Genomic DNA, 22975 nt, shown 5'->3' with positions numbered 1-22975 from the left:
CTATCGCCAGGTTAAAAAAAATCGCAATGTCATTTTTTTCCCCCCATTGTGCAGCCCTACTGTTTAGCCACATTGGCTAAGCAGGTTTTATCACCCATTGCCCACTCTAATTATATTTTGACGTTCAGCATCACTGTTGCACTATCATCAGACTTCCTTTTTATATCAAGAAAACGTATCATTTGACAATTGTTTTTTAAAATGTAATGAGATTGTCACTACTGAATATATCCTTGTTTCAGGTATCGGATCGAATGTGATGCCTTGTCTAAAGTGGAATCTGAGCAGAATGAGTTTATCAACCAGTTTATTTTGCAGTAAGTATGTCCTTTTGTGCACTCTACTGTCATATTTCGAGACTGCCTAATCAAATATCACATCAAAAATCTCAAACTATAATATATGAATGAACAGGCAACATCTCACCGAAAGGAAGATGCCAAACAAGTACTCTCACATAAACAAAAACACACAACTTGCATTGAACCCAAGACTGTCTGCCGAACATTTTATTCATATTAATATTCTAACATTTATTGACCGATATAGGAAAGGATGAATATTGACGGCACACTATTATCCCATTCTTTGGCACCATTGATTCCTATTATAAATTAGACTTTACACTGATCTAATCACGTGATCGGTATCGGCCGATAATTAGCATTTTATGCTGATGGACTTTAATGTCATAATTCGCCGATAGGCTCCCCAAAAGACATTTACTTCATGTCGCCGTTGTGTACCGAACTAAAAGCTAGTTTATTTTTAGAGTTGTCACGTGTCTTGTGATGTAGTACTGTAACTATCCGACCGCCAATAAAGTTGTATTTCAATCTTGTTGGTGAAAAAACATTCGGCGGTGTGGGACTTTTTTGCGGTGCCTCAGACAGACAACACGCAATGCCTGGTTCAGACTACAAGACAAATTTGGTCTTTCTCTCAAATTTGTCAGACTACTGCAATACAATCTTGTATTCCGATACCACCGCATCCCATCTTTTACCAACACTGGGCTTTATCTTGTCAAATCAAGCGCCAGCGGATACACTTGTTACCATGGTGACGGCAACAACAATAGATTGCACAAATTTATTGCGTGTGGAGGGGGGGGAATAATAAAATAAGAAAAAAACGTATGGTGGTCATCATCACCCACGTTCATTCACCAATTGCTTGAGGTATGTTCACTTTTAATACGATACGGCTCGTAAGCAAGCAACAAAACGTTCTGCAGCCTCGTTCTGTTGAATCGTGGTCTCAAGTTTCGGTGTGTGTAATTCAATTACAATAAATAATTTAATTAGACTAAGTTAGCACCCATTATTTCTGTCATGTTATAATGTTGGTTTGACCTGACTGAAAACTTAAACTTATGTCAGTGGCCAGTCCTTGAATGCCTCCTAGAGGTCATTGTTTTACCTTTTGTCTAAAATGCTAGAGAATAGTTTTGAAGTTACTCAATATACAGTACACAAGTATATGCAGTAAATGAGCAAGTCATTTAAATAAATTGCTCCATCTTTTGATTGGATCGGTGGTCAGTTATAGGATTTTAAAATGTGTTGAAATGACATAATTTAACCATCTTCTCCTAAAAAAATTAAAGATTTTTTTTCAGTGTCCTCTCCTGTGTATTAAAATAATAAATTGAGTAATCAAAAAGGACTCAAAGTTTTTGATATGTGCTTCTATTTGAATTCAAAAGATTTATTACAAATACCATACATACATTTACGCATGAACCTTTATCTCACAGGGGTGAGTGTAGGTTACTGTATGAACATATTTATGAGTTATATGAATACATGGAATTAACCTTGTGGGGTGATCAGTCAGCCACGTGCTCCCAGAAACCCTGAGAGAGTAGTGTCATCCATGATTACAGCGACTCTCTCCTCGAACGGGGTGAGGGCCTTCGCGCCGGTTCTTGCGCCTGTTTTGGCCACACTTTGGCGGTGGGCAGCTGTCCTTCGCTTCAAATCCAACTTAATGTTTGACCACTTCTTTTTAACGTTAGCCTGTGTGAGTTGTTCCGACTCCACAGCATTGACAGCCGCACACGCGCTGTCACTCCTCTTTCGCGAGTTGTTAACGCCAGAGGACAGCGTGCCAAAAGATGATTTTCTTGCGCACATCCACTTCATTGAGCAACTTCACATTCAGAAAAATTATTTTCCTTCATTACCTTACTCATTGTCCTTTTTTCCTGATCACGCAGAGATCGGGATCTCAGGTGCAGGGTTCATTTAAATATGATATGCATATTTAAATGTGGGCGTGGACAGGGAGGGGTCGGCTACTCCAACATGTTCACTCAATTCCACGTTGATTGGAATGTACGAAGGAAATGTGCTTGGATTCATGCGTACGCACAGATTCATACAGATTCTGGATATTTTTGTGCGTACGACGTTTTCTGGATTTGAGCGTACGCCATGTTTTAGTAGGAAATCCACACAAGTCTTTGTACATGAGGCCACTGATGTGTTGTAATGCTTTTCCTATGAATACTGAATGAATTCAAGCATTGGGGTGTGTTTGGTTTGTATTTACACCCCTAAACCACCAAATGGAACCAAAGACCAAACCATTATTTTTTTTGCAAATCCAAGCTGTTTATCTCCTGTTTGTAATAACTTGGAAATTACGGCATGGTTTTAAAGTTTAACTTGTTCAAAACGTCGGTGAGTTATGTCCTTACCTCTGTTTGAAAGGAACGGAGTCCCTATGTCACGTGATAAAAAACAAAGGCGAAGAGGAGATCTGTGTATCGCCAATCGATTCCTATTCCTTACATTCCCAGGATGTCTGTCACAGCTATATATATATTATATATATATATATATATATATATATATATATATATATATATATATATATATATATATATAATATATATATGCATGCTTGCCTCGCTTCTGCTTCCTCCTTCGCTGTTCGTGGCGCGTTGCAGGAGTGGGGGTCAGAGTTGTTGTAGGCAGCCAGACCAGACTGCAGTTCCATAGCTCGTCAATGAGAGTAGACTTTTAACTCCATAAAAGTAGTTCTGCCTGTGTCGAGCAGAAACCTACGACTGTATCTGTATCAGAGTGGACTTGGTGCGTGAGAGTTAACTGTTGCGATAAACCCGTATTTTGAGTAGGACTCCTGATATAGTGTTGTTTCGTTCGCGAACGTTTCGTTAAAAAGAACAAATCTTTTCAGTAAACTTAATGAACTGAATTAGTTTATGAAATGATTTCGTTCTTTGCGCTCTGCCGCCGTTAGTCAGCCTGCTTGGACCAGAAACAGAAGCGTTCGAGCCAGGTGGGACCGGAAACGGCAGCGTTCTGTGCAGTCTCGATGTGTCAATTGAGACGTGCAGCTGGTGTGGCGGACAAGATCTGGTCAATTTTCAAAATAAAACACATTGACACGCGAATTGCAATAGAACAGAAATTGTATAAATTAGTCATTCTTTCTCTGCGGCACGGCAACAAATGCCTCACGGTACCGGTCTGTGGACCTAATCAGAAATAGGAAGAGTGACTATGGCAGACACACTAAAACTGAAAGAAGTTACATTCAAATCACTGGGCTTACATATATGTTGTTTTAACTTCATAACAAGCTTATATGCCCCTCCTTGAGCTGTCACCTTGTCGTGGTGGAGGGGTTAGTGTGTCCCAGTGATCCTAGGAGCTAAGTTGTCTGGGGCTTTATGCCCCTGGCAGGGTCACCCATGACAAACAGGTCCTAGGTGAGGGACCAGACAAAGCACGGCTCAAAGACCCCTAATGATGACGACAAACAATGGACTTCGTTTTCCCTTGCCTGGACGCGGGTCACCGGGGCCCCCCACTGGAGCCAGGCCTGGTGGTGGGGCTCGAAGGCGAGCGCCTGGTGGCCGGGGCTGCACCCATGGGGCCCGGCCGGGCACAGCCCGAAAGGGTAACGTGGGTCCCCCTTCCCATGGGCTCACCGCCTGTTGGAGGGGCCATAGGGGTCGGGTGCAGTGTGAGCTGGGCGGTGGCCGAAGGCGGGGACCTTGGCGATCCGATCCCCGGCTACAGAAGCTGGCTCTAGGGACGTGGAATGTCACCTCTCTGGCAGGGAAGGAGCCCGAGCTGGTGTGTGAGGTCGAGAAGTTCCGACTAGATATAGTCGGACTCGCCTCCACACACAGCTTGGGCTCTGGTACCAGTCCTCTCGAGAGGGGTTGGACTCTCTTCCACTCTGGAGTTGCCCACGGTGAGAGGCGCCGAGCAGGTGTGGGTATACTTATTGCCCCCCGGCTCGGCACCTGTACGTTGGGGTTCACCCCAGTGGACGAGAGGGTAGCCCCAGTGGACGAGAGGGTAGCCTCCCTCCACCTACGGGGTGGGGGCACGGGTCCTGACTGTTGTTTGTGCCTATGCACCAAACAGTGTCCACATGTCTTGGACACTCGGGTGAAGAGAGGGGTGGAGCTGTCAACTGATCACCACCTGGTGGTGAGTTGGCTCCGATGGTGGGGGAAGATGCCGGTCCGACGTGGCAGGCCCAAACGTATTGTGAGGGTCTGCTGGGAACGTCTGGCAGAATCCCCTGTCAGAAGGAGTTTCAACTCCCACCTCCGACAGAACTTTGCTCATGTTCCGGGGGAGGCTGGGGACATCGAGTCCGAGTGGACCATGTTCCACGCCTCCATTGCTCAGGCGGCCGACCGGAGCTGTGGCCGTAAGCAATCCCCGAACCCGTTGGTGGACACCAATGGTGAGGGATGCCGTCAAGCTGAAGAAGGAGTCCTATTGGGCCTTTTTGGCCTGTGGGACTCCTGAGCCAGCTGATGGGCAGCTGATGGGTACCGGCTGGCCAAGTGGAATGCAGCTCTGGTGGTCGCTGAAGCAAAAACTCGGGTATGGGAGGAGTTCGGTGAGGCCACGCAGAAAGACTTCCGGACGGCTTTGAGGAAATTCTGGTCCACCATCCGACGTCTCAGGAGAGGAAAGCAGTGCACCACCAACACTGTGTATAGTGGGGATGGGGCGCTGCTGACCTCGACTCGGGACGTTGTGAGTCGGTGGGGAGAATACTTCGAAGACCCTCCTCAATTCCACCGACACGCCTTCCCATGAGGAAGCAGAGTGTGGGTTCTCTGAGGCGGGCTCTCCTATCTCTGGGTTTGAGGTCACCGAGGTAGTTAAAAAGCTCCTCGGTGGCAGGGCCCCGGGGGTGGATGAGATTCGCCCGGAGTTCCGAAAGGCTCTGGATGTTGTGGGGCTGTCCTGGTTGACACGCCCCTGCACATCGCGTGGACATCGGGGACAGTGCCTCTGGATTGGCAGACTGGGGTGGTGGTCCCCCTTTTTAAGAAGGGGGACCGGAGGGTGTGTTCCAACTACAAGGGGATCACACTGCTCAGCCTCCCTGGTAAGGTCTATTCAGGGGTGCTGGAGAGGAGGGTCCGTCGGAAAGTCGAATCTCAGATTCAGGAGGAGCAGTGTGGTTTTCGTCCTGGCCGTGGAACAGTGGACCAGCTCTACACCCTCGGCAGGGTCCTCGAGGGTGCATGGGAGTTCGCCCAACCAGTCTACATGTGTTTTGTGGACTTGGAAAAGGCGTTCGACCGTGTCCCTCGGGGAGTCCTGTGGAGGGTGCTTCAGGAGTATGGGGTACCGAACCCCCTGATACGGGCTGTTCGGTCCCTGTATGACCGGAGTCAGAGTTTGGTCCGCATATCCGGCAGTAAGTCGGACTCGTTCCCGGTGAGGGTTGGACTCCGCCAAGGCTGCCCTTTGTCACCGATTCTGTTCATAACTTTTATGGACAGAATTTCTAGGCGCAGCCAAGGCGTAGAGGGGGTCCGGTTTGGTGGCCTCAGTATTGCATCTCTGCTTTTTGCTGATGATGTGGTTCTGTTGTCTTCATCAAGCCGTGAGCTCCAACTCTCACTGGAGCAGTTCGCAGCCGTGTGTGAAGCGGCTGGGATGAGAATCAGCACCTCCAAATCTGAGACCATGGTCCTCAGTCGGAAAAGGGTGGCATGCCCTCTCCAGGTCGGGGATGAGATCCTGTCCCAAGTGGAGGAGTTCAAGTATCTTGGGGTCTTGCTCACGAGTGAGGGAAGAATGGAACGGGAGATCGACAGACGGATCGGTGCAGCGTCTGCAGTGATGCGGACTTTGTATCGGTCCGTTGTGGTAAAGAAGGAGCTAAGCCGAAAGGCGAAGCTCTCAATTTACCGGTCGATCTTCGTTCCTGCCCTCACCTATGGTCATGAGCTGTGGGTCGTGACCGAAAGAACGAGATCCCGGATACAAGCGGCCGAAATGAGTTTCCTCTGCAGGGTGTCCGGGCTCTCCCTTAGAGATAGGGTGAGAAGCTTGGTCATCCGGGAGGATCTCAGAGTAGAGCCGCTGCTCCTCTGCATTGAGAGGAGCCAGGTGAGGTGGCTGGGGCATCTGATTCGGATGCCTCCCGGACGCCTCCCTGTTGAGGTGTTCCGGGCACGTCCCACCGGGAGGAGACCCAGGGGACGACCCAGGACACGCTGGAGAGACTACGTCCTTCGGCTGGCCTGGGAACGCCTCGGTATCCCTCCGGAAGAGCTGGATGAAGTGGCTGGGGAGAGGGAAGTCTGGGCGTCCCTGCTAAAGCTACTGCGACCCGACCCGGATAAGCGGTAGAAAATGGATGGATGGATGGACAATCTTATATGGTCATCATAGACTACATGGGCCACTGGCCCGTGGGATAAATAATCTTCAGCTCTGACAGTAAAGGGAGAACATATATATATATATATAATCATAATAATAATAATCAACCCTCTGTACCTCACTTTTGTCACTGTACAAGTTGGGTTTTTGGTAGGATCACGATGGAGAAAATTGGAAGGCAAATAGTATGTGCCCAAGTCCTTGTCCTTTTCAAGAACAATACAAAAAGGGTTCTGTCACAGTCTGCCATGACAGCCAATCTGACAGTCAATCACAGTCTGTCAGCAAAAGTCAGCTTCACCTCCCTATTTAAGGCTTTGTCAATGACTGAACCATTTTCAGTCTTGTCTTACATCATTAACGAATGTGTTGGCTGTGTGATTGCCTGTTGCACCACAAACAAAAATTTTGTAACAGTGTAGAAAAGATTAATTATTGTGTTGTTGCCAAATCGAATGGAAATAGTAATGAGAAGAACAGATCACAGCACAAGTGTCTGTCCATATGGTATTGTACAGTTTCCATGTATGGCTGGTTTTCAAGCATCACAGCTAAGAATCATCCACCCATCCATTTTCTGAGCCGCTTCTCAACACTAGAGTCGTGGGCGTGCTGGAGCCTATCCCAGCTATCATCGGGCAGGAGACAGGATACACCCTGAACTGGTTGCCAGCCAATTGCAGGGCACATACAAACAAACAACCATTCGCACTCACATTCACACCTACGGGCAATTTAGAGTTGTCAATTAACCTACCATGCATGTTTTTGGGATGTGGGAGGAAACCGGAGTGCCCGGAGAAAACCCACGCAGGCACGGGGAGAACATGCAAACTCCGCAAGGCGGGACCGGGGATTGAACCCCGCTCTTCAGAACTGTGAGGCAGACGCTCTAGCCAAGTCGTCCACCGTGCCGCCGGCTAAGAATCAGAATACTAAATTACCCTATTCATGGTTTTGCATCTTCATTATGGGATACTGACTGTATACTGATGAAAACATTTGACTAATTGATTTTAGTACATGGTTAAAAAATAATGGATATGAATAGAATTGAGTCAGGGCTGGACATTTTCTCTGTGTGTCTGCATAATAATTAAATGACTGGCTTGCAGGTGGAGTATGCATTGTCAGAGTATGCAGAGCTTTAATTTGTTCAAATTTTTCTCTTTTCAGTTGATGAAAGAACCCAACCAGGATGAGGCGTTCAAAATACTGAGTCTCATTATTCAGGTGGAAGAGTGGTCGTCTCACAAGTTTAGGTTCAATTCCTGGTTGACCTTCACTCCTATTGAAGTATGCTTGAGTAAAGTTCTAAAGTCTGGAGCCCATGGACATCAGCAAATTTTGGATTTCCTCCCTTTTGATACCTTGCGCTTCACTCTATCGATCTATCTATCTATCTATCTATCTATCTATCTATCTATCTATCTATCTATCTATCGATCTATCTATCTATCTATCTATCTATCTCTATCTATCTCTATCTATCTATCTATCTATCTATCTATCTATCTATCTATCTATCTATCTCTCTCTCTCTCTCTCTCTCTCTCTCTCTCTCTCTCGCTGTCTGTCTCACTGTCTGTCTGTGTATCTATACATCTATCTACACATCTATCTGTACATCTATACATTTTGTATAAATACAGAAAAATCCACATTTTAACTGCTGACAGAAGTAACAAGATAAATTCTGTAACACACACACACACATCGTCAATGAACACCTTCTCCACACTGTCTCTGCATTAAGGTTGACCTTGGTTTCCATCTGTTTAAAGAATCTGAGATCCGGAGCAAGGAAGACATTTTTAGATTAGTTATCCAGGTCTTGAATGTCACCAGTAGTTGTGGCCCTCTGTAATTACATTCATTAAGGCGTAAACACATTTTCAAATCTAATAAATTTTGTCCATGTTAAATTGACCTATTGACTTCTGAGTTGATTGAACTTGATTTTTATTATTATTATTTGTCTGTTTTTATGGACTACTGTACATTTCTTAAAAACATGTTTTTTTTTAAATTATTTATTAATTTACAGCAGGTGGGCATCTATATTTGTCTACTGGAATCTATCCATTTACTACAACTGACATATATTCGTCAATGGAGGATCTGATGCTGCTCGTCAATGAATTTCAGTTTCTCAGCAACTGTACTGATGAACATGAGCCAGTAGAAGGCAACAATGCAGCACTTTCCATTTTAAATCAGCCAAGATTTTGAGTACGCCTGAGAGATTATGAGGGAGAAAATGGTCTCAGGTTAGAAGTCAGACAAGTTTAGGAATTTTACACTCGACAGAGTATGTGTTGTGATTGTAACAAAGTACAACTGAGATTTTGGATGAAAGACGAAGATGACGGTCGGCATGTAAAAAAAAAAAAAACACTAAGCTGCGAGCAACTACAAATGGGCCCTCGCACCCCTGGCCACATTGGGGCACTGGCACACTTGGAGATCCATTGAATTATGAATGGAAATACCATGAATAAATTCTCAGTCCCACAAAAACAGCAAACCAAGTTTGTGGAAGGTGTTTTGTAATGAGAATAATAGCACTTTACAGTATTGTACTTACATACAGGAATAAGATAACAAACCACTGAGGCCATCACTGAACAGACTATTTATGGACTATTTACTGATGAGTGGTTTTCTGAAGGCAATTGAATGCACTGGATTGTATTTAGGGGTACCAGAGTGCAGAGGTCTGAATACAAATGCACACCACACTTTTCAGATTTATATTTGCTTAAAATTTTAGAAAACTATAATTTGGCGGCATGGGGGGGCATGTATGGGCCATGTCCCCCACTAATGAATTGTGCACTGCCACAGGTCCTTGGAGTGTAGCTTTTTCGTTTCAATCTTTTTATATAATTTAATCAAAGTCTAATTAAAATAAAAATAAGAAAACCAGTGTTTGTCATATAGCATGGTCACTTCCTGTCCAAGTCCAGATTGCGTGTCTTATCAGTGAGCTGACTGCTTTCAAACTAGCCCACTGAAGCCCAGCATTTGGCGCCTCCACAGCAGTAGCCTATGAGGGAATTTATTCTCTACTTTAAGAAAGGTGTTTTCGGACCACAAGCGCACAACGTTCAATAAAATAAATGGTTTAGCTGGCATTTTAGGGACATGATGTGACAGTAGAACACCATCGTCAGCCTGTCACATATAGAACAATGCCCAGTATGCTGACTGATGTGTGTAATTTAACCAATGTTCACCATTGAAAACTTGTTTGAAAACGCTTAATGTTGTATGTGCGTGCGTGTGTGGCCACTGTGGCATATACCTGTTTTAATGTTGTGTGTGACTGTGTGTGCGCCCGCCATGGCGAACCTCTTTTATGGGCTTTAATGAGTGCGTGTGTGTGTGTGTGTGAATGCAGGCACGCACGTGTGTACCGTGTGGCATATGTAGGCTTCAATGTGTGTGTGTGCGTATGTGGTCGCTTCAAAAAACCGCCTTGCCGACCAAATGCCCACCCATCGGACGTGCTCTGGCGTCGACACTGTTTTGATTCCACTTCACAATTATGTGCTACTTTGTGAAATTAAATGTATCAAGTAAAAACGTACTATTTTATATCAAATTGTCATACCCTGACGTAGATAATGAACACTCGACATCGGAAATGGCGGTCTGGACCCAAACAGTGGCTTTTACGCACTTTCTAATCATGGGACACACATTTTTCTGTTGATGGTTAGCTCCAACAACTAATGTGATGTGTGGCCAATTCATTCACTGGACATTCGTGCTGTCTCTGACCACCTCAGCTAGGTGTCCTGAAATGTTTCCTAGCTAGAAAAAACATCAGGTTATGGTTAAGCTATGGTTAATTGTAGCAAAAATGGGGAGAATTCTAGCAACTAATCTAAATGCGTATGCGCCAAAATTACGTCACCATAACGTTTGGCAAACGTTTCCATAGGTCGAGTCCATAATGAGCGGGTTGGCTCGTTGCGCCGCGATATGTCAGCGTGTCCGCCATGTTGGATGTCGTAGGTTTCACGCGAAATAAATGCGCCGCACTTCATAGCTATCATGAACGTACATAAAGTGTAGTATATTCCTCTTATTCACCCCCTCATACACAGAGACAGAACATTATATCTGGGAAACACCAAAAACAAAGTACATAACTTTTATGATGATTTGAAAAACTTCATCATATCTATTGAATGTTTACTGCTCCCAATGTATGTAGCACTGCTGGTATGTGCAGTATATGCTTGGGATAATTTGGAATTCAATCGTATGCATGTATGATTTCATGAATGTTTACTGCTCCAAGTAACACTGATGTTAAATATTGAGATATCAATATTAAAAACACATTCACTGCCATTGACCGCTTTAGAAGTCAAATATCCATGTTAACTGGGAAGGCTGGCAGTGAATGAGATTTATTAAATATTTAATCTGTCATTAAACAACCTAAAATGTAGATGTGATGTCGATTTTCTGAATAAAGAACGCTGACCGTTTACATGAAAACAAAAAAAAAAACCATGACAACCTGACACAAGTATGCCACTCAAACACAACCTCAGCTACAACAGTGCTAACTGTGCACATAAACGTAATCAAAAGATTCTACCGGATTAAAAAAATATTTGAAAAAAGGACTATAGGTAGAACAAAGGCAGAGGTCCTTGCTCCAAAAGCAGTGGTATAGTCCAACTGCTTTGTGATAGATCATACTGTATCTCATTGACGATCTTAACTGATTCCAAGTTGTGAGCATGTGGCACTTTTTGAAAGCTTTTTTTTACTCATAGTACATAAAATATTAATGGATGTAATTAAGGATTTATTCAGACGAAGTCACAGCACTTTATATACAACAGCGTTGCATGATAAAGAATGTGTTCATTAATAAGAAAGCATTTCAAGGTGCATGAATAATTGCTTTCTTGATCGCACCTTTAGTGAAAAAATTGGCACAAATAAAAATATAACAATAATGCATGACACTTGTGTAGCACCTTTCAAGGCACTCAAAGACCCTTTACAACTACTTTCATTATTCATTCACTCCACATTCACACCCTGGTGGTTGAAAGCTACTTGTGTGACGGAAGTGTAGCTGCCAATCTGGGCCTATGGATCCACCGACCACCACGAAACATCCAACCGCATTCGTTCATTTAAGACTGCTATGGGCGCCCCTTCCCACTGGGGTCATGGCCCCGAAATGTCGTGGTGGGCGTCCCTTATTTTCATTTCTGAAAGGTGGCAACTCTGACTGGAACAGGCTCCAGCACTCCCAAGACCATCAAGAGGATAAGTGGTGTTGAAAATATATTGGAAGGATGTGAAGAATTTAAATGGTTTTATAAAGTGTAGTTCATCTGAATTCCAGAGGTTTCACATTCTTTTTCCTTCCACTGTGTATCAAATTGTATTATTGCTTGCTGAGATTTGGGATTTGTCGTTGTACTTTAGTTGACGCGCGCGCACACGCGAGCGTACGTGCGTGTGCGTGCCTCGCTGCTCAGGAGCTGCAATTTGACAAACCCGATCTATGGCAACGGAGCGTAGCCGGGGGGAGTAACGCAGCTGGCTTTGCAGATTTGAGCAGTGGACTTGAGGAAGGGCTTTCCTTCATGTAAATGGTTTGAATTTGGGCGGACGTCATGCCGACCATACTGAACCATTGCAGAGTGCCAAATACACGCATTTAGGTCAATCGAAGCCGAAACGCAGGACCACCGTCAGGATCAAGTCAGCATCTTGCCAGGCGCGAGACAAGATTTTGCAGGAAAACGAGAGAATTTTGCCAATATAAACCCGGGTATCAAGTACAGCGCCTTGTCTCTTGGCAACGGGAGAGATCAGCAGCAGTTCGAAATGACCACCCTGGAACGTCTGAAATTCGGAAAGGAGGCAAAGGACAGCGTTACGCTGCTGCCATGTTTTTATTTTGTAGAGGTTAGTATCTATCTATCTATCTATCGATCGATCGATCCATCCATCCATCCTTATGTTTGTAGCAATTCAAACGTTCACTTTTACAGACTGCTAGATATGTAGTAAATAATTACTGATGTGATACAATTAGTGTAGCAATGTGTTAAAGAGGGAAAGCAAATATATATATATATATATATATATATATATATATATATATATATATATATATATATATATATAGCGTGAGAGAGAGACAGAGAGAGAGAGAGAGAGAGAGAGAAGAGTGTGAATGGTTGCCTGTGTCTATATGTGCCCTGCGACTGGTTCAGGGTGTAGTCCGCCTTTTCACCCGAAGTCAGCTGGAATAGGCTCCAGCGCCCCACGACCCTAACCAGGATAAGTGGTGTTGAAAATGGATGGATGGATATCGTCCCCTCCAAAGGTATTGGAACAGCAAGGTCAATTCCTTTGTTTTTATTGTATGCTGAAGAAATTTGGGTCAGATCAAAAGATGAGAGAAAAGTTCAGAATTCCAGCTTTTATTTCATGGTATAATGTGTTAAACATGGCGGCACGGTGGGCAACTGGTTAGAGCGTCAGCCTCACAGTTCTGAGGACCTGGGTTCAATCCCCTGCCCCGCCTGTGTGGAGTTTGCATGTTCTCCCCGTGCCTGCGTGGGTTTTCTCCGGGCACTCCGGTTTCCTCCCACATCCCAAAAACATGCATCAATTGGAGACTCTAAATTACCCGAAGGTGTGACTGTGAGTGCGAATGGTTGTTTGTTTGTATGTGCCCTGCGATTGGCTGGCAACCAGTTCAGGGTGTACCCCGCCTCCTGCCCGATGATAGCTGGGATAGGCTCCAGCACGCCCGCGACCCTAGTGAGGAGAAGCGGTTCAGAAAATGGATGGATGGATGTGTTAAACAAATCAGGACAGAGCACCTTTTGGTTTAAGCCACCCACTTTTCAAGTGAGCAAAAGTACTGGAACCGACATTATTAAATTAACTTAAAGTGAATAACATTGAATTTTTCGTGGCATAACCCTTCCTTGCATTAACTGCATCAAGCCTGCGACCCATTGACTTCACCAGACTGTTGCATTCTTCATTTGAAATGGTTTTCAAGGCCTTGACTGTGGCCTCTTTCAGTTCTTGTTTGTTTCTGGGGCTTTCTCCCTTCAGTCTCCTCTTCAAGAGGTAAAATGCATGCTCTATTGGGTTAAGGTCCAGTGACTGACTTGATTGATCGATTCATTCATTGATTGTCTTTTCCCTCAAGTCCAGAGTCAACTCCCAAATCGAGACAGGTAAGTCCCGAGTCAAGTCTCAAGTCGAGACATACAAGTCCCGAGTCAAATCGCAAGTTCTACACTTTGAGTTTCGAGTAATTTTACCAACAAAATGTATATTTTAATTAATTTATTTATTTATAAAGATATATAATATTTATATTTTATGAATATATATATACATGGCACGGTGCGTGACTGGTTAGCACGTTTGACTCACAGTTCTGAGGACCCCGCCTCTGTGGAGTTTGCATGTTCTCCCCGTGCCTGCGTGGATTTTCTCCGAGCACTCCGGTTTCCTCCCACATCCCAAAAAAAAAACATGCATGCTAGGTTAATTGACAACTCTAAATTGCCCGTAGGTGTGAATGTGAGTGCGAATGGTTGTTTGTTTGTATGTGCCCTGCGATTGGCAGGCAACTAGTTCAGGGTGTACCCCACCTCCTGCCCGATGGTAGCTGGGATAGGCTCCAGCACGGCCGCAACCCTAGTGAGGAGAAGCGGCTCAGAAAATGGATGGATGGATGGATGGTGCACTGAACCTTTATAAGAAAACTAGGGGGCTGATAAAAAATGTTGCACCTTCAAAGCCAATCGTCAAGAGGGAGCTTAATTTATTGCCCCTTCAAAACGGATTGATAGTAGGTTTTCAGTTATTCTATGACAATGCTATGCTATGACTTACTTTTTCTTACTTTATTTCTGAAGTGACATTAAACAGACCCGTCACAAATAAGAATTTGCATCCAGTAATCAACTATTCTACTGACAATTCCATCGGAATAATCAAGTATAAGGATAAAATATATTTTTGCTTGGTTAAAGAACAATTATGAATACAGAAGAGAAATGACACATTTCACTTAATAATGAATGACCAGTTGTTTCCTCTTTTAGATAATCAACAGTATTTTTCTTAAATTCACATTGCGCATATAGCAGGAAACTGCATTTTCTTGTCGACAAACATTTCTAGTGAGGCAATTTTAAACAAATATAAATAGATTTCAGTTTAAACTTGTCATTTATTGTATCAAAAACACAAGGAATTAATTTTAAAAAAACTGGAACAAGTTTGTCATCATTGTTAGTTATAAAGGTACAATTTTATCCAACTGTGGTTTCTCAGTCTGAACACTAGGGGGCACTATGTAAAAAAGAGGCAAAGAAAAGGACATAAAGAATAATGTAGTTTCATGTCGAATAAATCCTAGCTGTGTGCTAACTGATTGGTAAATAAAGTGAATGCAAAAAGAAATACAGTACAAGACTGATTCTTGAGAACACTGACGAAACCAGACTTTCGGCCTGCCGTCTGACTATTTGTGTGATCGCTCACAAAAGCTAGCTGACATCAAGCCGCGTGATTCACGCAAATCAATGTGGAGTTGTTGTTGTTGTTTTTTTTCTCAATAATTAACATCCTTATTGTTACGTTTATATATTTATTTTATTTTGTTTTAAATAAACCATTACTTTAGGTAGTGTGTGAAAGAATGACCACTTGGACAATTCCTCTACCAAAGTGTGTTCAACAGGGTGTTAACTGTAAAAACATAATAGGAACTATTATATATATATATATATTTATTAGCAAAAAAATGGTGTGGGACACATTGACCTAATAAGTTATCATTAAAACCTTCAGCATTATGTTGTCATTTATCATATTTTCTTGTAGTAAAACAATTAGTTGTATGTATAGCTCCAGCACGCCCGTGTCCCAAGTGGGAGAAGCGGCTCAGAAAATGGATGGATGGATGGATATATATATATATATATATATATATACGGGCGTGCTGGAGCCTATCCCAGTTATCATCGGGCAGGAGGCGGGGTACACCCTGAATTGGTTGCCAGCCAATTGCAGGGCACATACAAACAAACAACCATTCACACTCACATTCACACCTACGGGCAATTTAGAGTCGTCAATGAATCTAGCACGCATGTTTTTGGGATGTGGGAGGAAACCGGAGTGCCCGGAGAAAACCCACACAGGCACGGGGAGAACATGCAAACTCCACACAGGTGGGGCCGGGGATTGAACCCCGGTCCTCAGAACTGTGAGGCAGACCCTCTAACCAGTCGACCGACTATAGATATATCCATCCATCCATCCAGTTTCTGAGCCGCTTCTCCTCACAAGGGTCGCGGGCGTGCTGGAGCCAATCCCAGCTATCATCGGGCAGGAGGCGGGGTACACCCTGAACTGGTTGCCAGCCAATTTCAGGGCACATACAAACAAACAACCATTCACACTTACGGGCAATTTAGAGTCGTCAATTAATCTAGCACACATGTTTTTGGGATGTGGGAGGAAACCGGAGTGCCCGGAGAAAACCCATGCAGGCACGGGGAGAACATGCAAACTCCACACAGGCGGGGCCGGGGATTGAACCCCGGTCCTCAGAACTGTGAGGCAGACGCTCTAAACAGTCGCACACCGTGCCGCATATATATATATATATATATATATATATATATATATATATATATATATATGTGTGTATATATGTGTGTATGTGTATATATATATATATATATATATATATATATATACACATACACACACTTCCTAACAAAACCTGGCACACTTGAATGAATATAAACTTTTGTTCAAAAACTGTTCTTTGACGTCAGAATGAGGGCATTATCAATTCCGTTCATCATGCAGAAATGAACTAAGTTCAGTTCACATTTGCAAAACCTATAAACTAGTTCATGAACTTCATCTGGTACATGTGTCTACATGTGTGTGCAGAAGTACATATATGGGTTCGGAAAGTATTCAGACACCCTGAAATTTGTAACTCCTTGTTATATTGCAGCTATTTGCTGAAATAATTTAAGTTCATTTTTTTTCCTCATTAATGAACACACCACTGTCATGAATGGAACAGAGGATAGGACCCAAAAATGCACGACTCCAAAACAAATGGACAGTTTCCAAAAAGAGAGGTTTAATATACGGACATAGGTCGGTACACAGGCAGGCAATCCAAGAAAGGCAACAGTATCCAAAAACATGAGGCAAAGAGGCGAGGTCGATAATCGGAACAGGGTCAAGTCTTACTATGATTCTGTGACGTGGAAACAAGGAATGCTGGAACGCGACGACGAGGTACAACGAACTGGTGACGAGAGGGAATGAGACACGAGGTTAAATACAAGGGGTAATTAGGGTGAACGAGGCACAGGTGGTGAAGTTGCTCACAGGAGCAGGTGTGTATGAAACAGGGGGAAGACAACCGGAACACACACCCATGACAGTACCCCCCCCCCCCCGCCCTTAACGGCCGGCCCCAGACGGCCCCGGGGCCCCTGGATGCGCAACGTGGAAGTCCCGAATGAGCGAGTCATCCATGATAAACGCAGATGGCACCCATGAACGTTCCTCAGGCCCATAGCCCTCCCAGTCCACCAGATATTGAAACCCCCTTCCCCTCCGACTAGACGACAACAGCCGCTTCACAGAGAAGACAGGGCCCCCATCTACAAACCGGGGGGGAGGAGGGGGCCTGGAAGGCGAGACCAGAGGGGACTCCCGGGCTGGCTTGAGTAGGCTGACGTAAAAAGCAGGGTGGACCCGCATCGACCTTGGGAGCCTCAGCTTCACGGTGACAGGGTTGATGATCTTTGTGATGGGGAAGGGCCCAACGAACCTGGGAGCTTGCTTCTTGGACTCCACCCGGAGTGGAATATGTTTGGTCGAGAGCCAAACTCACTGACCCACTTTGTAGTTCGGGGCCGGTGTCCTCTGACGGTCAGCAGCGGCTTTGTAGGACCGTCCCTGGCGCAGCAGCATCTGGCTGGCTCGCTCCCAGGTCCTCATGCAGCGTCTCACCAAGGTCAATGCCGCTGGAACTGTGGACTCTGGGGCTATGGCAGGAAACAGAGATGGTTGGTAACCATGCACAACGTGAAAAGGCGATACACCAGTGGATGCAGAGGGGAGGGAATTGTGGGAGAATTCGACCCAAACCAGTTTCTGAGACCAGGATCGCAGCTCCTGTGAAGCGAGACATCGGAGCCCAGTCTCCAGGTCCTGGTTCAGCCTCTCGGTTTGGCCGTTGGTTTAAGGGTGAAACCCAGATCACAGACTGACGGTAGCACCTATGAGATTGCAAAACTCCTTCCAAAATTGCGAAATGAATTGGGGACCCCTATCAAACACCACATTCTTGGGGAAACCATGGAACTTGAAAACCTGATTAATCATCAACTCGGCAGTGTCTTTAGCTGAGGGGAGTTTTGGAAGTGCAATGAAGTGTGCCATCTTAGAGAACCTGTCAACAACTGTAAGAATAGTGGTATTACCTTTAGAGGCCGGTAATCCTGTCACAAAGTCAACGGAAATGTCTGACCAAGGACGTTGTGGTATTGGCAGGGGTCACAACTCCCCAGAAGGACGTTGACGAGAGGGCTTGTTAGCAGCATATACCTGGCAAGCATTGACATAATCGATAACATCGCTCCTAACATTAGGCCACCAAAAGCGCTGATCGACCACTGATTGCGTTTTGGCAATGCCTGGGTGACATACAGTACAGTTCGTGTGAGTCCAGTGGATGACTCTTCCCCTTAAGTTCGGAACCACATAAAGCCTGTTTTCAGGGCAATCTTCCGGGCTAAGAGTGTTTTTCAGAGCCTCTTTAACCGCAGTTTCAACGTCCCAAACAAAAGCGGAAATGAAACATGACTTGGGCAAAATAGTCTTAGGGTCGGACAAAGAATTCTCTTCGCAGAAAATGCGTGACAAAGCATCTGGCTTACCATTTTTAGAACCAGGTCGGTTGGATAACATGAAATTAAATCTTGTGAAGAACAGAGCCCATCTAGCTTGCCTTGCATTGAGTGTTTTAGCAGATTTAATATACTCAAGGTTCTTGTGATCTGTCCATACTAAAAACGGAGTCTGTGGCCCCTCTCGCCAGTGCCTCCACTCCATCAAAGCCTTGACTGCCAGCAGTTCACGGTCACCAATGTCATAATTGTCATAATCTTTACGAAAAAAGCCCATGAATGACACTGTGAAATAATTATAGTTATCATGTTTAAAGCATGTTCATATTTTGTTGAAATTCGCCCACGCAGATGTGTGGACGAGACAAGGAAGCTGTCTGGTTCACCCTTACTTAACCTGTCTGGTTCACCCTTACTTAACCTGTCTGGTTCACCCTTACTTAACCTGTCTGGTTCACACTTCCTCAAAAAAGATGTGTAACTATGCTGACTGCTAAAGAAAACTGTCAAAATAACAGGAAACGATCTAAGCATTTTTCCTGTGCACCTGCACATTTCGGTAAAGTTCCACTGTGTTGCATGCTGTTTTGCTTAAAATAAATATCGGACAAGGGCAGCACTTCTTTGTCAGTCTTGGTGAGCACACTCAGCCAGTGAGTTGCTCTGCTGTCCCTCGCGAGCAGAAAAGACAATCTTGGTTGGTGTGAGTTCATTTCGATACAATCCTCAGGCTTGTCTCAGTTGTTTTGAAGAAACTTCTCTGACAGACACGCAGCGGAATTGCGGCTCCATTCAGCAGTAGCCCACGCCTCCGCACGACCAGTCAGGTGGGAAATGACGAAAGCGATTTTTGCCCGCTCGGTGGGGAAGGCAGGCGTCTGCAGCTCAAAGTGGGGTTCGCACTGCGTGATGAATGGCTTAATGTTCCCAGAATCTCCAGAGAACCTCTCCGGTCAAGAGAGCTGTGGGCAGACAGCAGCGGAGGTGGCAGGTGGCTGCATGGTGACTGCTTCACATGGAAATGTTGGTACCGTGGCGGTATCGGGTGTGGTGCCAGCAAGTTCCTTCTCTTAAATCATTTTCATAAGACGTTCAAACTGGGAGGCCACCTGTCTCATCATATTGTCCTGATGCCTTGACAGTCCCTCTAGATGAAGGTGGAGGGCAGCAAGCTGCTCATCCTGCTTCGAAAGGCGTTGACCCTGCTCTTGAAGGGCTTTGCGCACCGGGTCTGAGTCTGCTGGGTCCATGTTATGGCCAGTTCGTTCTGTCATGAACGGAACAGAGGATAGAACCCAAAAATGCACGACTCCAAAACAAATGGACAGTTTCCAAAAAGAGAGGTTTAATATACGGGCATAGGTCGGTACACAGGCAGGCAATCCAAGAAAGGCAACAGTATCCAAAAACATGAGGCAAAGAGGCGAGGTCGATAATCGGAACAGGGTCAAGTCTTACTATGAGTCTGTGATGTGGAAACAAGGAATGCTGGAACGCGACGACAAGGTACAACGAACTGGCGACGAGAGGGAATGAGACACGAGGTTAAATACAAGGGGTAATTAGGGTGAACGAGGCACAGGTGGTGAAGATGCTCACAGGAGCAGGTGTGTGTGAAACAGGGGAAGACAAAAACCGACACACCACATTGACAGAAAAAAAACGGAATTGTTGAAATTTTTGCAGCTTTATTAAAAAATAAAAACTGAAATATCATACAGCCATATGTATTCAGACCCTTTGCTGTGACACTCATTTAACTTGGGTGCTATCCATTTCTTCTGTTCATCCTTGAGATGGTTCTACACCTTCATTGGAGTCCAGCTGTGTTTGATTATACTGATTGGACTTGATGAGGAAAGCCATACCCCTGTCTATATAAGACCTTACAGATAACAGTCCATGTCAGAGCAAATGAGAATCATGAGGTCAAAGGAACTGCCTGAAGAGCTCACAGACAGAATTGTGGCAAGGCACCGATCTGGCCAATGTTACAAAAAGTTCTGCTACACTTCAGGTTCCCAAGAGCACAGTGGCTCCCATAATCCTTAAATGGAAGATGTTTGAGACGACCAGAACCCTTCCTAGAGCTGGCCGTCCGGCCAAACTGAGCAATTGGGGGAGAAGAGCTATGGTGAGAGAGGTAAAGAAGAACCCAAAGATCACTGTGGCTGAGCTCCAGAGATGCAGTTGGGAGATGGGAGAAAATTCTCGAAAATCTACCATCACTGCAGCCCTCCACCAGTCGGGGCTTTATAGCCCGACGGAGCCTGTCCTCAGTGTAAGACAAAAAAAAAAAAAAAAAAACACCAAGATGGTGAGAAATAAGATTATCTGGTCTGATGAGACCAAGATAGAAGCTTTTGGCCTTAATTCTAAGCAATATGTCTGGAGAAAACCAGGCACTGCTCATCACCTGTCCAATACAGTCCCAGCAGTGAAACGTGGTGGTGGACATGCAACAACTAACAACATGATAAGAGGACATAAAAGAGCAGGACAGGATAGGATCATCTACAGTCCATAATATCATCAAAAGATTCAGAGAATCTGGAGACATCTCTGCACGGAAGTGGCAAGGCTGAAAAACAACACTGAATGAACGTGACCTTAGATACCTCAGTCGGCACTGCATTTAAAACCTGCATCATTGCGTAAAGGATTTTGCCACATGGGCTCAGGAACACTACAGAAAACCATTGTCCGTTAACACATCCGTCTCTACATCTACAAATGCAAATTAAAACTCTACCATGCAAAGCGAAAGCCATAACACAGAGAAATGCTCCTGACTTTTCTGGGCCCAAGCTCATCTGAGATGGACTGACACAAAGTGGAAATTGTGCTGTGGTCTCATTAGTCCACGTTTCAAACTGTTTTGAAAAATCGTGGACGTTGTGTCCTCCGGGCCAAAGAAGAACATGACCAATCCGGACTGTTATCAGCGCAAAGTTGAAAAGCCAGCATCTGTGATGGTAACGGAGTATGTTAGTCTACATGACATGGGTATCTTACCCATCTGTGAAGGCACCATTAATACTGAAAGGTACATACAGCTTTTGGAGCAACATATGATTCCATCCAAGCACAGTCATTTTCAGGGACATCCCACGCCACATTCTGCACGTGTTACAACAGTATGGCTTCATATTAAAAGAGTTTTAGTACTAGACTGGCCTGCCAGCAGTCCAGACCTGCCTCCCATTGAAAATGTGTGGCGCATTATTAAGCGCAAAATACGAAGTTGATAATAAGTAATACATCAAGCAAGAATTGGAAAGAATTTCACCAACGAAGCTTCAACAATTAGCGTTTTCAGTTCACAAACGCTTGTTGGTGATGTTAAAAGGAAAGGTGATGTAACACAGTGGTAAACATGTACCTGTCCCAGATTTTTTTGGAATGTGTTGCAGGCATCAAATTCAAAATGAGTGAATATTTGAAAAAAAACAAAACACAATTAAATCAGTCTAAATTCATTCATTTCATCCAGTAAAAGTGAGATAAGAATAAGACAATCAAAGCGAAATAAAGATAAGAAAAACAATCTTGATCATTTGCATATGCTGTAGCACATCACTTCCTGTCCATAGTAATATATTAAATGTATTTGTGGTGTAGTCAATTTAATATACAGTAGGTTGAAAAGGATTTTCAAATCATTGTATTACGTTTTTATTTACATTTTACACAACGTCCCAACTTCATTGGAATTGGGGTTTGTACATTAGTTTGACTATGAAAAATCTGAATGGATAGTACAAGTTTCTTAAAACATCTTATTGTCTACATCAAGAGAGAGAGAAAACAGGGACTTCCCAATAGCCTCTTATGTTTTGGTAGAGTCATTTTGCCAATAGGTGGCACGGTGGCCGACTGGTTAGAGCGTCTGCCTCACAGTTCTGACGACCTGGGTTCAATCCATATACCCCGCCTGTGTGGAGTTTGCATGTTCTCGCCTTGCCTGCGTGGGTTTTCTCCGGGCACTCCGGTTTTCTCCCACATCCCAAAAACATGCGTGATAGATTGATTGTCAACTCTAAATTGCCCGTAGGTGTGAATGTGCGTGCGAATGGTTATTTGTTTGTATGTGCCCTGCGATTGGCAGGCAACCAGTTCAGGGTGAACCCCGCCTCCTGCCCGATGATAGCTGGGATAGGCTCCAGCACGCCCGCAACCCTAGTGAGGAGAAGCGGCTCAGAAAATGGATGGATGGGTGGATACTGTAAGTTCTGAAAACATATGCAAAGGCATAATAATATAGTGCTGAATTGTTGAGATATAGCTGAAGGATCTTTTTCACTGTTTGCATGTTCCTGA

The 22975-nt window shown here is 44.5% G+C and overlaps 2 protein-coding genes across 10 annotated transcripts in view; both read left to right on the top strand.

Moving 5' to 3' along the window:
* Positions 1-8612, top strand: part of LOC133411275 (intraflagellar transport protein 20 homolog) — a 92689-nt gene extending 84077 nt beyond the window's left edge. For 8 of the 9 annotated variants that reach the window (XM_061693420.1, XM_061693422.1, XM_061693421.1 and 5 more), the window contains 2 exons: positions 243-317; positions 7860-8612. In XM_061693420.1, coding sequence (XP_061549404.1) covers positions 243-317; positions 7860-7863 — 79 coding nt within the window. In that variant the 3' untranslated portion in view covers positions 7864-8612. Of the gene's footprint in view, positions 1-242; positions 318-7859 lie in introns of those variants that run through there. The other variant, XR_009769647.1, reaches the window with a different exon arrangement.
* A 3638-nt stretch (positions 8613-12250) lies between these two features.
* LOC133411536 (phospholipid phosphatase-related protein type 4-like) overlaps positions 12251-22975 on the top strand; it is a 200930-nt gene continuing 190205 nt past the window's right edge. The window contains exon 1 of the mRNA XM_061694047.1: positions 12251-12635. Coding sequence (XP_061550031.1) covers positions 12555-12635 — 81 coding nt within the window. The 5' untranslated portion in view covers positions 12251-12554. The remainder of the gene's footprint in view (positions 12636-22975) is intronic.

Source organism: Phycodurus eques, chromosome 13 (genome assembly GCF_024500275.1).
Source record: "Phycodurus eques isolate BA_2022a chromosome 13, UOR_Pequ_1.1, whole genome shotgun sequence".
Taxonomy (NCBI): domain Eukaryota; kingdom Metazoa; phylum Chordata; class Actinopteri; order Syngnathiformes; family Syngnathidae; genus Phycodurus; species Phycodurus eques.
This window is presented reverse-complemented; position numbering and strand designations above follow the sequence as displayed.